Below are 13852 nucleotides of genomic sequence, written 5' to 3'. Positions count from 1 at the left end.
TATGGCTCTTTCAAAGATTATATACCTCTATAAAATATTCAACAAAGATTGTGGTACCCTAGCTGAAGAACTTTAGAGAATTTGTTATGTATGAGCGCCTGTTCTTTGTAAACGCTCTACGTAGTGCTATACTCTTTTAAATAATGTATTTTAAAAAATACATGTATATACCATTATATTTAAAAAAAATCAGAATCAGAATAAAAAAGAAAGAAAGAGACTCGATTTATTCACACTTTTATTTTTTTTATATATAATTTCTTATAAATAATAATAAATAATATATATATTCTCGAAAAAGAGAAAAAGGAAACTATTAAAATGCAAAGGCAAAGCTCTTCAAAATAAAAATAATGTACAATTTTCTTTCAAAAATCTATATATATATGCCGCGCAAAAAAATTCTGCGGAACATCTCCCGCTGTCATAAATATACATACATATAAAAAATTAAAAAATGAAACGAAATAAAATATAAATTCAAGAGCGACTCGTTCGATACCTTTCTTATAGAGGCTACATGATATCCAGAAGGGGCAGTGTTCCCATGATTATATATTTATTCCATTTGTATCGAACCGCGAGGTACCGAAGCCAGGAAGAAAAAGGAGGGTCATTACATGTCATATGTAAAGACGTAAATATGCGTCTTTCCGAGGGTCATCGTCGTCACGTGTGCACGTATATATGCGCACACACGCAAGAAGACACGCCATCAGTGTAGGAGGTGGAGGACGCGCAGTTCTTACGTCGCCTTCGAGCTACGACGAGGTTTCGTCGTCCGCGCGCAATTAAATACACCGGTACATATTTCTCTCTTATCGGAAGATCCCTTATCGCGTCCGACGACGCAGTCAAGCTCCGCCATGCGGCACGCGAGATAATGCCGCGGTCCGCTGCTGGATCCCGGCCGCGCTCGTCGAGGACGAGGTTAGGCGGCGCGATTTATTATCAATCCTGACGTGTCAGACTTCGCCCGAAGCGCGCAAATGGCGGCAGCCGAGGAGGACGTGTCCGCGCTCGGCGAGAGCCTGGACAAGCTGAGCGTCGAGGACGACGAGGAGACGACGACAAGTAAGCCCGGGAACGATGCCGATGACGCGAAAGTCTGCGAGAGCCCCCAACTCTGGGGCTTCGAGACGCGGGAGCTCTACAAGCTCGCGCTCAACTTCTACAAAGGTGAGTCCTGGACGTCGTCTCGTCGACGACCTCGGATTATGTGTCCTATGTTTACGGCGCAATTTTTCCTATCTGACGTAGGAGGACTTGAAAATCCTTCGATTCCTAAAGACTCTGTAATGTTGTTTCTTCTATTTTCACATTTAATATGCAATCTATTTTATAGAAATTAAATAGAGAATTTAATTTTCTGATAAAGGTAAGGAATTTTTTTATTCTAGACATTTTAAAGATAAAATAATACTGTTGAAAATTCAAATGCTACGTTATGTAAATTAAGAATTATTGAAATGGAAATGAACATATGTATGTGTATAATTTTTATTGATATAAATATATGTAATTGCGCATTTTTATATTTACAAGACATAAAAATTTTTATTTGAAAGTAAGATGAAGCATCTAACGCATAAATCTTGTATGCATTAATTAAATTTATATTGTGCAATGATCATTGTGATCATTGACAATGCAATGCTTTGTGTGTATACTTATTGTATACTATTGTGAAACATCTTTACAGTGATACAAATATACGTTTATAATATGAGAAATGTCAGAAACATATATATACATTTTAATATTTTGATAAATTTTAAATAAAAAGATAAATTATATTTTTAATATATATATATATATATATATATACTATTTCTTTACAAGATTGTTATCGAAAGATTTGTGTATTTAGAGAAAGAGGGCAAGGCAGTGCATCTCTCTTACGAGGACAAATTGAAATTGGTGGCATTTACACAGCAAGTGACACATGGAAAATGTACAGCTGAAAATGCAGCACCGTTAGGCGTCCTGGATGTGATTGGAAAGGACAGGCGATTGGCATGGCAAAATCTAGGAGATATATCAAAGGAACAGGCAATGGAGGGTTTTATAGTATTATTGGATAAGCTGTGTCCTTTATTCAGAACCGTAGTCGAAGCACAGAAAAGGGACTTTGAGGAGAAACAGCGTCTTAAGAAAGAGGAAGAGGCCAAAAAACTGGAAGAGGAAAGGAAGCTCAAGGAACTGGAGGAAGAGAAAAAGAAGCAAGAAGAAGAAAGACTGAAGGAGGAGACTCAGAGGAGACAAATCCAGGATGCTTTGAATCAGCAGACGTATTATCAGTTCAAAGTGTACGCTGAGCAGCAATATCCTGGCAATCCGGAGCAACAGGGCGTTCTGATCAGGCAATTGCAGGAACAGCATTACCATCAATACATGCAGCAGTTGCACCAGAATCAACTAGTCATCGAGGATCAGTCTGAGGATGAGGAGAAGAAGAAGAGCGTCGAACCGGAGGACACGACGACGTCCAAAGATGACAACGACGACGATAAGGACGACTCGAACGAGAACGCGCCTTTGAACGATGACGATTCGGACGAGATAGAAGATTGGCCGCCCATTAATGCCGCGGAGATGTGGACGAGGAAGGGTGTGGAGGAGTTCAAGCAGGTCATTAGGCGAGAAGCGGGCGACGCGGTCATCAAGGTCGGTCACGGCGAGACGGTGACGGTGCGAGTTCCCACGCACGAGGACGGTACGTGCTTATTCTGGGAATTCGCTACCGACGGTTACGACATCGGTTTTGGAGTTTATTTCGAGTGGTCTAAGCCGGAGACGAATCAGGTATCTGTGCACATAAGCGAGTCCGAAGACGAGGACGAGGAGGAGGAGGAATACGAACCGCGCGGAGAAGACCTGGAGAGTGGATCGGTGAACGGCAACTCTCAACCTGCACGTAAAACTGCTACACCGCCCATAAGCGTTATAGTACCTGTGAGTAGTCACTAGTTTTCAATTTGAATATATTTAATATATAAGAGTTGCGGAACACCTGCACTGATATATTAATTCTTTTAATGTCGTTTAAAGGTATATAGGAGAGACTCTCAGGAGGAGATCTACGCTGGAAGTCATCAATATCCAGGCGAGGTAAGGGCATAAGAAAATTTGCCATAGAATTATCTAGTTTTTTAGTACTTGAAGAATTCATAATTATTAATTTCTCCTTTCTCGTTTGCAGGGAGTATATCTTCTAAAGTTCGACAACTCTTACTCTCTTTGGCGGAGTAAAACGCTTTACTACCGAGTGTATTACACACGGCAGAATAACTTGGTGAAGAATAATAATTAGTCTTTACGTTACATATTATAAAACGAGATGTGTATCGATTATACGTCGTCGTCTGTTGAGCACTAGCCTTGGCATAATAATTGTCTAACTAATAATGCTAGTCCAACTAAATAAGTCTTTTATGTCTCGATTCGATTCGCGCGAAAAAATCTGTTCACATACAAAGAAAATATATTTATTGTATAGTCAAATAAGAACACACATGTTCTATATTCTTTAAAGTGGCAAAAAATGCTGTGCGCACGAAACAGATTCTTAACTATCTACATTTACGAGATGATTGTGTAAATTAACTTTTCTATGTGCATTATTGCATAATCTGCGCCGATTCTTCGATTCAAACGGTGTTTTTTTATTATAATTTTGGAGAAAATTTTAAAATATTCATATCGGCGTTTAATATACTATATATGTATGTGTATGTGTGTGTATATATATGTATATGTGTATATGTATATATACACATGTAAAGGTGAAGATATTTCGTATTATATAGAACAAAGGGTTGAATGTATACACATACGCTTTTGTATCGTCTATATGGATATTTGCTTGGAATGTTTTTTGCTAACTCCATGTAATACAGATTTTATCACTGATTAGTGTTCACTATGTCATATGTAGCTTTTATTAAAATTATCTTATTTTTCTTTAAGGAGAAATACAGCAACAGATTCAGTGCGCATTTCTTGTTTCATTCACGATTCTCAACGACAAAGTTCATTCCTCTCTCTCTTTTTTTTGTAACGTTTATTATTCTACGTAGCCATATTGTTTTTACAGCAAAATCGTACGATTTATATTACTCACGATATTAATGATAATAATAATAATAATAATAATAATAATAATAATAATTGTATCCTGCAACATCCAACTACAAATAACTTATACTAACGGGTATGCGTGCTTGATTCCGCTCTTATCGTACTCCCATTTTATCACGCGTTTAGCTTCGATCTATAACGACGTTTAATTAGAAGAGCACTTTATTTTTGAGACGGCATGAGTTTTGTATCGTTAATTTGTTCGGGAAAGGAGCGGAGACAGAGCGAAATTGATTATATTATTATACGCGCCCTAAAGTACACACGTAGATTGTCCGCAAGAGATTAAATATTAAGCGCCGATTAAACGACGGAGTTACCAGAGTCGACTCGTGGCGTGACAGTTTTATATATATATATATATATGTGTGTATGTATATATATATATATATATATGTATATATATATATATATATATACATACACACACAGTGTTTCAAAAAGAACAGCATTCTATGATACAATTGTACTCAAATGTATTATAAACTTAAAATTTCATGTAATTGTTTCATAGAACTTGGTTCTAATAAGTTAATATATTCGTCCTTAAAACTGAATACGTTTTGTATCTTTATAATCGTTCAGACATGTTAGGACATGTTTATATAAACTTTTTTGCTTAAAATGATGTGTACAATCAGGTCCTAGAATGCTGACCATTCCTCCTGAAGCATCCTATATATTACATATATATTTGCAACAGCCTTTAACTTAACGAGCACAAACTCCCACGAGTCCGAGCTCCACCCTAAGCGTGAAGTATGCGTGTTTTTCCTTCGCTAAAAAAATACGGCTTCGTTGTACAAATATTCTCGTAGTAAGAAAGCTATTGTGCGACATTCTTTCATTTATCCGTTCTTTCGCCTCCGTACGATACATTTTTTTCGCGAATTGATTTTTTTTCGACTGAGCATTGCGTTTGAAATTTAGAAACGATTCGCTCGCGTGTGTATGATGTACGCAATTAATTAAATTAATACTAGGTCGCACCACGGTATGGCAGTTGACAAATCCCGGAACGTCCAAACTATCTATATTTTATCTACGTAATTTCCAACAACGATATTGTTTTCTTATTTTAAATGACGCAGAAAAGCTTATATACTTTGCCACTGCTGCGAAGGTTTCGTCTTATCCGAAAGCTCGTCCGTCTCATTTTTTTCGATCTTTGCGTTATTATTATAATAAAAATCACGATCTCTTTTTTTTTGTCACCGCGCACAAAACTAAACGCTATAGCTTCGTCGATCTCGTCGCCCTGAGATTTTTGAGAGTGGTCTCAGCTATCGAATGAGCTTTTCTTTTTCGTTTCAGTCGCGAGAAGCATCGTATAAATGATTTAATTTTTTTACAGAGGAACAACTTTGAAATATAATAGATTTTTATAGATAATCTTTGAATGTTTTCGACGAGACTCCATCAATTAATTCATTTTAATTCGCATTACGATTATTCGCGTTCCTATATTTAATATACGTCGGACTGAAACGATTAAATTATCACATATCATTGACGACGTATCATTGAAGTCCCTAACGCGGACGTAATGTCTATACAAGGTGTCTACTCGGCTTTTCCTCAAATTGATCCAGGAATTAATAATGAGTAAAAGAAGGTATGCGCAAGACACAACTGCATATTTACGAAGCAGCCTCGATAGCGACTTAGTTCACATCACCTTAAGCCCTAGATTCGCATTAATTTCTATCGTGTGCGCGCGCGCGCGATACTGCTTGTCTTTTTTTAGCCTTAGAATTACGGATCTAAAGTATATAAATATACGACGAAGGCATATATCGGTAAATGCGTGTGTGTGCGTGCGTATGTGTCTGTGCGTATGATCGAAAGTGGAACATTCATCAAAAACTCAGCGACTGTGGTCGTTAGATGCCGTGCGGACATAAACGCGCACTTGCACCTAATATAATAATAATAATCATAATCATAATAATTGTCGCGTGCAGTGTAGTATATATAATTGAGCTATATCGCTTAACGACAAATTTACACTTCCGCCTGTCCTTAGGAAATACATAACTCGGTACATCGCTCGATGAATGTGCACGTAAAATAGTTTATTCGTTTTTATAACGAACAACCGCGAAGAAAATAGGTAACTCAGGAGGGATTAACAGGAATGTGTTCCATGAAAAATTGACTCGGATATCAAATTTTCGAAAATTTGTTCTACTTCGTGAAAAATACTGGTTTTTTTCTCCATCATTTCTTTATATTTCTCTTTTTATTAAATAAACAATTGGAAGAAAAAGATTTTGATTTTTTCTACCTCTTTTTAGTTCTTATCAAAAAAGAGAATAACTTTTGATTCATGGAACGAAATCTTTGAAAATCCCCACTATTTCATCCATTTTCTTGCATGTATGTTTACGCGGACTCGGTTACAATTTACATAACAACTAGTAACAAGTAAAATATTTTCGTTCGATTCGTCATTCATGTCTAAAATGTTCGAACGAATATATGATGAAGACTTGAAAGGAGATCGGAAATGTGGATGCTTACATCATTATATATGCATCTGATGCATATATATATGTATCTTCCTTTTTATCAACATTTAAGATCGCAAGTTCTCTGCCCATTTTACGTAGGCAAATATAAACAGCTCGGAGACAGATGATTATAATTAACGTTAATGGAAAAATAAGGACATTTTAAAAATCTATTTTACCGAATATGAAGCTTTATCAAATCTTTTAGATTTATATGCACTAGCCACACACGTGGAATATATTAATATATACTTAATATGTAAATAAATCGGCCGGATTCGATCGGAATGTACGAAAATGGTCTTGCGCCGATACGTATTAATATATATGACGAAACTTAAGCGGGTCGGATCCACACTAAAAACGTATGCTAAACGACAATCTAAAGAATCGTTGCACTTGGCCGCAACTCGCGATAGCCTGCATACGTAATTGACTCGACGTTTTGTATGACAGCGTTTTATATACGCCTAAATAGTAAATTGCGCGTTAACTTTCGAATTGGCTTGGCTAAATTTTAGCGAGGCACATCGTCCCGAAAAATTAATTGTACTTGGACTCGCTTCCAAAGGCGCGTTCGCTTCGCTTTAGCTTTAGTGTTCGTCTATTCTGAAGCTTCTACGTTTCGCGGTGCGCATTCGACGCTTAATAAATGCGATCGTTCGATTAACCTTGCGATTAATTAGATGCAAAACACGCGCGGACATCCTCCTTCTTTGTCCGAGATCCGCGAATCATTTCTAAATGTCGTGGTCCTCTTGCGAGTGTCGTTTTTAAGCGAAGGCGCGAAGGGCAATAGCCCGCAATTGGAATTGTCTCTTGAAAAAACCGCACGACCCGTTTGCGTATTAACTGGTTTTAACTCGAAAGTAGTAGGACGGATACTTACAATACAAGTATAGCGTAGAACGAAGGAGTAACAATTTTAAGGCTGAGTCGTACCGACCGGAGTATCTGGATTAGTTAAAATCCCCACAGTCGGCGGACTCGCTGTTTTCTAACTAGATTATAGTCCCACTTATAATATCGTAGACAGACGAGGAAAACTTGCAATCTTCTAGAGATGAACAATGCACCAATCATTTCGGTTAAGCGATGTCCGGTTTGAAAACATTTCTTATATTTATTTTTTTGCAAAATCAATTAATTAACTTTTGATGTACAGCTGGTTTTATAGTATAAACTTTAGGTTTCGCGAGAATATGCTCTCATGAATTTTGTATAAATCTTACTTTAGCAAAATTTTCGCGTTCACGTACACTAACATCAAGGTATACAATATTGAAAATTAATAGTTGACAAAAAATATTGAGCTTTTGCTAAGAAAAAAAATCTCTTTGCAAAAACCATCACTGTGGAATTGACACTTTGTACAGTACAAGAGTTAATCGCGGTCGCGTCTAACCGAGACCGGTGCATTCGACAACCCTGAGAATACCCTCGTTACAACGAGGTCTCCATGCTGAAATTCGCTCGTCTAAATTCGTTCTCCATTCTGTAATCCTCTACCCTGCCTGTGAAGCTCCGGCGGAAATTCCTGTCGGTATGAACGAGCTTCGGACGCCGTTCCCTGAACGATCTGGTCATCCCGGGTCTGTTTAGCCGATGCGGTGGTGGCAGTTGGTGTCTCCTGTCCGGTGTGTAAAACCCAACCGGAGGACGTCCATCGTGAGACCTAGCGTCGTCGTATTCGTTCGAGCTCGTCGACCATCTGTTCATGCGTTCGGAGGGCATCCTGCCAAAGGGAGGAAAAGGCGGGTCGTTTCGATACGCTCGCGGAGGTGGAAGCGGCGGCGTCTCGTCGACCCTGAGGCGAACATCCGCACTTGCGTCCATGCTCGAGGACGTCGACGGGCTTCTGCCGTGCAAGAGATACCGAAGATCCCTCTCGTGACGATGCGATGGATGTGCGCCGCGCGAAGGTGGATAGACCACGTTTTCGGCTCGAAACGGCTCGACAGGAACGCGTCCCGTTCGTTCCCCGGTGAAGACGTCCGGAGCGCATCGCGAGGTCCCGGTGTACGGACGCTGATCGGCTCAGACGAGCGGGATTTTCTCTGCCGGTGTAATCCATGGAACTCTCGATTGGCACGATATTCTTGCCGCCGAAGGGATCACCAGGGAAGACCTCTTGTATTGGGCTGGCAAAAATGAGCGTTCTAGAAAGACGACATTGATTTATTAACTTTGGATCCGCTTGAAACACGCGTTTATATCGGAGTTGAGACGATCGAGAGAGATTTGTTCCCCGACTTGGTCCGATAACATTCGTTGTCCTTGACAAGCAACGATTGTCCCAACTCCAAGTCATATATATTATAAACTAATTTTCCCAACTTGGCAAAAATAAACTTGATATTACAATATGAAAAAAAAATATAAGGAATTCAAAATTTTTATTCCTTTTTCAAAGAACTTCAATAACAGGACTATTTGATATCAAATGGAATTACAATAAAAAATTTCGAAAGATATACATATATAAACATAATTAAAAATATATAATTAAATAAAAAAGCTTAAAGGACTTTTAAGCATTTAAAAACATATTTAAATTGCAGATGAGAATTTGCAAGTCTGAATGAAAAGCGCAGGAAAGCACATGTATAAAATATATCGCCAAGTTTAAAGAATTAATATGATATATAGATGATTACCAATTAATAATAATACAGCCATAATATACCGCCGTTATGCGATGAGAGCAAGCAGAAACAAAATACAGCACATTAATTATTAATAAGCAATGATATAATAATAAATCTTGCTGCAATTATTGCAAAGAATATGAATGCATATATATATATAGCGAGATAATATAAGGCAGACTAAGACAGTTATTCAAAATAGCGACTAAAAGCTAAAATTAAAATACAGAGATATGGCTTACCTGGTGCTTTCTCGTTTCTGATCGTAGAAAGGATACGTTTTGTCTCTTGGCATAAACTCTTCGAAGGACGGCATCCTTCTCCTGGCCTGCAATCTCTCCCTTGAGCGCGAATGATCACCCTTCTCGTTTCTGCCGATGCAACTGTCGACGCACTCGATACCTCGATTAACGACCTCCTGATCACCGAGATTCTGTAACTCGTCCGCGGTCACTAGGGTGTACCTCTGTCTGTTCTGCTTCAAGATCGACTTCAGGCAGAAGTACGTCCTCGAGTCTGGCAGCTTCCAGCAGGCCTCGTTCGACATGGGATTCACCATAATCCTGCTGCGCGACTCGATTTTCGGGATGGTGCCATTGCCGCTGGTGTTCCTCGGGGAGACGCTCGCCTCGTCGAGGGAGAGAGACCGGTGATGGGCCAGAGAGGGCGGGAACCTTCTGTGATGCTCGGGAGCGTGTGACCTTTCATTTGGAAGATTTCTCTCCGGCAGCTTGAAACTACCTCTACTGCTTCTCTTCAGGATCGATGCCTCCTCGTTCTCCAAGATGTTCTCCAGACTCCTGACGTTCCCGTTCGGAAACGCGGGAGGCACTAGTTCCGTTCGCGAACGCAGGTTTGGCTCGGAAATGTCGCGGGGTATAGCAGTCCCTGCGTGTTCTCTTTCGTGCATGTTTACACCGGAAATAAAGTCCGCCGCCGAGGTAAAGGTCTGCGAGCTCGCGACCGATTTGTTTCTTGCGACCACGCGGGGAACAGGAACGTCCACGTTGATCGTTTGCGTGCTGGTGGAGATTCTGCCGCAGCTGCCGCACTTGCTCGGAGACGCTCCGACCTGGAGATCGTCCAACGAACGGGGTACCACGTTCCCAGGTGGATGTAGCCGGCCGTCAGCTGTCGTCCGTAGCGTCGCTATTTCACTCTCAAAGGTATCGCCAGCGATACCGACGTGGTGCGTTGACGGGGCGCCAGGAGGTGGAGGTGGATGGTGAGGGTGGTCACCACCGGCTGCGATTTCGACGTAACTGCGCTCGTCCCTGAATCCCTCGTAATCGTTCGTATTCCCGTGACACGGACACGGGCAGTGACACTCGCACGGCATCGGCGACAGGGTCTGCCTACTCGGGTCGTTCGCGTTGCACGGAACGATTGCAGGACGGTTCACGTCGCTCGGGACGCTTTCGGCGACGGTGGTATTCGCGACGATCGCCGTATGCCGATCGTGCTGCTCGGCACGCTCGTAGAGAAGCGCCTCGGAGTAGCTGGGTACCATGTCGGTCGCGACATTCGTTTCCCGTCTTTGAGCTTGCGGGTTTTCCTGACTCCTGACTTCCGGTCCGTCGTTACGAGGCGTTGCTGGTTCCATCAACAACGCTTCGCTGTAACTCGGCGCCAGCATGTAGGAACCAAGCTGGCTCAACTGGCTCATGGACGCGTGGATGGGTTCGCCAGAAGTCGGTGTGTCATAATTGACGCCGAAGAGCTTGGTCACCTGATAGAGAACTCTCGTATGTATTTCCGTTGGGACTTGATCTTATCTTGCTTTGATATAACGTAATTGGATTTTCAAAATGGTCGATGCATTTACCTGATAATCAGCATATTGCGTTTTATATTCGATTATCACCCTCAGTGGCCAGCTAAGCAACAAGGCGCTCAGACACCAGTAAATGTAGCGATTCGTGAACCAGGGATTACCAAGGACGGCAACCAGCATTGTGTTGACGTTGTAGCCGAGATCGAGACCCTCCCTCATCTCCATATAATCGTCACTGAGTTCCTAAAAGGAACAAATATGCATTATTTTTTTCATCATTTACATATAAATTTCCTACATAAAACTGTTACTGGTACAATTAATTATTATAAAATATACAATTAATTATATATTATATAATTATAATTTATAATTAATTATATTATATGATTACAATAATTTATTATTATAGGAAACCTAATTTTTCAACAATGATATATACTGATCATTGTTTATTTTCGTACTTGTTCGGCGAAGAATCGCGATCGAGCCTCCTCGAACTCTGTGGCGGACCTTATGTTGGAAAACGCGAAGCCCTTGGTGAGCATGATCTTCGTGATCGGTATCTTCGGCTCGAGTATTAATTCCTTGCTGATGTCCCTCACTCCGCAGTAGTCGTAGTAGTAGTGGGAGGTGGCCGAGTGTGTGTTCACCCTCTCGTAATAGACCTGCGAAGCGAGCCGGTGAGGTAGTGAGGGGAGTGATTCGTCAGGCGCGTCCTTAACCCTTTCGCTATCGCGACATCGCTGTTACTATGTAATTGCAACATGCAGAAACCGGAATATCTACATCTGCGATTTTTATCAAGAACTGCCTCTTTATCTAAAGGCTTCTCAAAATACTGAAACAGATATATCTGTATAGTATGTCAGAATACTACCTTGAAATACTGGATCTCTATTATAGGACTGATATAAAAAATATGTTTCGAATCTTACGCTCTAAATCTCTTTCGCGTGTCTCTTACTAGAAGTCTCTTTCTAGACAACTTTCAAGAGGACTTCGCGGATGCCAGGAAACGTGGCGGAAGGGTTGGAAGAGGAACGCTAAAGGTCCGATGAAAGGGACCAAATGGGGCCGTCACCTGCGTCGTGGTATAATTATCTCCGTTCCTGTAACGCGTAATTTGCCGTTTCCTGCGCACGTAGTGATAGGAAACGGCCTTCCACCATATCCTCGGCTGTGCCATCTTTAGCTGCGTCAATTTGGATAGCACACTGTCCTGGCTCTCTGCGTGCAGTAGATCGATTCTGATCGGTGAGTGATAGCATTCCACCAGATAAACCAGGTACAGCATCCCCATAAATGCCACCTGTACGACAAACAGAGAGAGGGAGAAAAAGAGAGAGAGAGACAAAGGGAGAGAAGAGAGAAAAAAAGGGTAAAAGAGCCGATGGAGCGGCGTCTCATGCATCCAAGCGTGCGTAAAGAGAGGAGAAAGGGATGAAGCAAGAGGGGAGACGATATTACTTCTCGTCGAGTGATAAAAAAAGACAACGTACGCGGTCGTGTCATAATATATAGAAAAAAAGCGGAAAAAGCCCTTTTTTTTCATTTTCCATTTCTAGTATACGTACTGGAATGTATATGTAGCCGTCGTCGCAGGGCGATGATAAGTGCTTCATGCTTTTGACGGGATACCTGTTGAAGTTGACCATGGGCTGAAGCAGAAGAAAGAGAGGATGAATTTTTCTCGTTTACAGGAGGATTTTTTTAAAGCGATTGTAACAATGAGAATTTGTTTTTTTTTTCAAGTACCTTGGTAACGTTGGCGCATCGGCACCACGTCACTGCCGCGAGACAGCCGTATATAAGCACAGTCAGGACCAGACATTTGCAGTTGGGCTCTTTTTGTAGCGCACCGCACAGTGTCTGGGGGACCGGTCTCTGCTGAGAGTGAAAGATTAATGTGCAGGGAATTGTCAGTAATCGGGAGAGTGGAAAGTTGTGCTCCCGCTCATTGAAAATTGATGTTCGACTAATGGATAATACGTCTATATAAAATTGATACTTTTGTTTCGGACGTCGGTTTCAATTTAAATCAATTATTAATCTCTTTTATTAATAAATGAGATTGAATGTATCTTTGAATCTAAACAGATCTAAGATGTCTTGTATCGAATCGAAAAATATTAATTTTTATTAATATCATAACTTCTCACTTTTATCAAAAACAATAATACTCCATCTTATCTAACAGAATTATATTTAATATTAACGATGAAGCTATACTATTCTTTACATGAAGCAGAGAATAAAGCATATTTTTATTAGAAAAATATATGCATGATATTAATTCTTCTTTCAGATTGAAATAGTTATATTATTCTTAAACGGGAGTTTTTCGCTCCAAGAGTCAACATTCCGAGCAAATAATTAGATTCAATTTTATGTAGGACATTCAGACGGATTATAAAGCTGAAGGTGAATGCAGATGTTCTCTGACATTCGCCAACGTACTTCCTCGTTTTCCCGATTCATCGTGATCGTGTTACCGAGCGGACCTCCCCTCGAATTGGACGATTATATCAGACGTCAGAGACGAAATTGCGTCATTTCAGCGCCGTAGTATGCCACCCTCCTCTTTCACTCCTCGACAAAACCCGAGCACCCTCCTGTGATCCTGCGGCATCACGGTAACGAGTCTATTATTCCTCTCCCATTGAAACATTTTTACGCCAAAATTACATCGTATAAGAAGACACGTGCCTTCGTAATATATTGTATCATTATAGGGATACATATGAAAAGCTTATTATGCGCTTTTTATGGACACA

General features: G+C 40.5%; 2 protein-coding genes across 2 annotated transcripts; one reads left to right on the top strand and one right to left on the bottom strand.

Annotated features, from left to right (window-relative positions):
• The first annotated feature begins 619 nt into the window (after positions 1-619).
• On the top strand, positions 620-3996 carry LOC114940268 (Golgi resident protein GCP60). Its single transcript, XM_029314851.2, has 4 exons — positions 620-1179; positions 1871-2955; positions 3052-3111; positions 3203-3996. Exons 1-4 carry the CDS (start codon positions 990-992, stop codon positions 3311-3313), a joined length of 1446 nt encoding a protein of 481 aa, XP_029170684.1. The 5' UTR covers positions 620-989; the 3' UTR covers positions 3314-3996.
• Positions 3687-13694, bottom strand: LOC114940266 (uncharacterized). Its single transcript, XM_029314845.2, is given in 9 exon segments — positions 3687-8663; positions 8665-8812; positions 9544-11030; positions 11127-11318; positions 11540-11743; positions 12160-12387; positions 12653-12736; positions 12834-12965; positions 13536-13694. Coding segments are annotated over 9 exon segments (3063 nt in total). The 5' UTR covers positions 13557-13694; the 3' UTR covers positions 3687-8096.
• Between the last annotated feature and the right edge of the window lie 158 nt (positions 13695-13852).

This window comes from Nylanderia fulva, unplaced genomic scaffold (assembly GCF_048542155.1).
Source record: "Nylanderia fulva isolate GAGA-0341 unplaced genomic scaffold, ASM4854215v1 Scaffold16, whole genome shotgun sequence".
Taxonomy (NCBI): Eukaryota; Metazoa; Arthropoda; class Insecta; order Hymenoptera; family Formicidae; genus Nylanderia; species Nylanderia fulva.
This window is presented reverse-complemented; position numbering and strand designations above follow the sequence as displayed.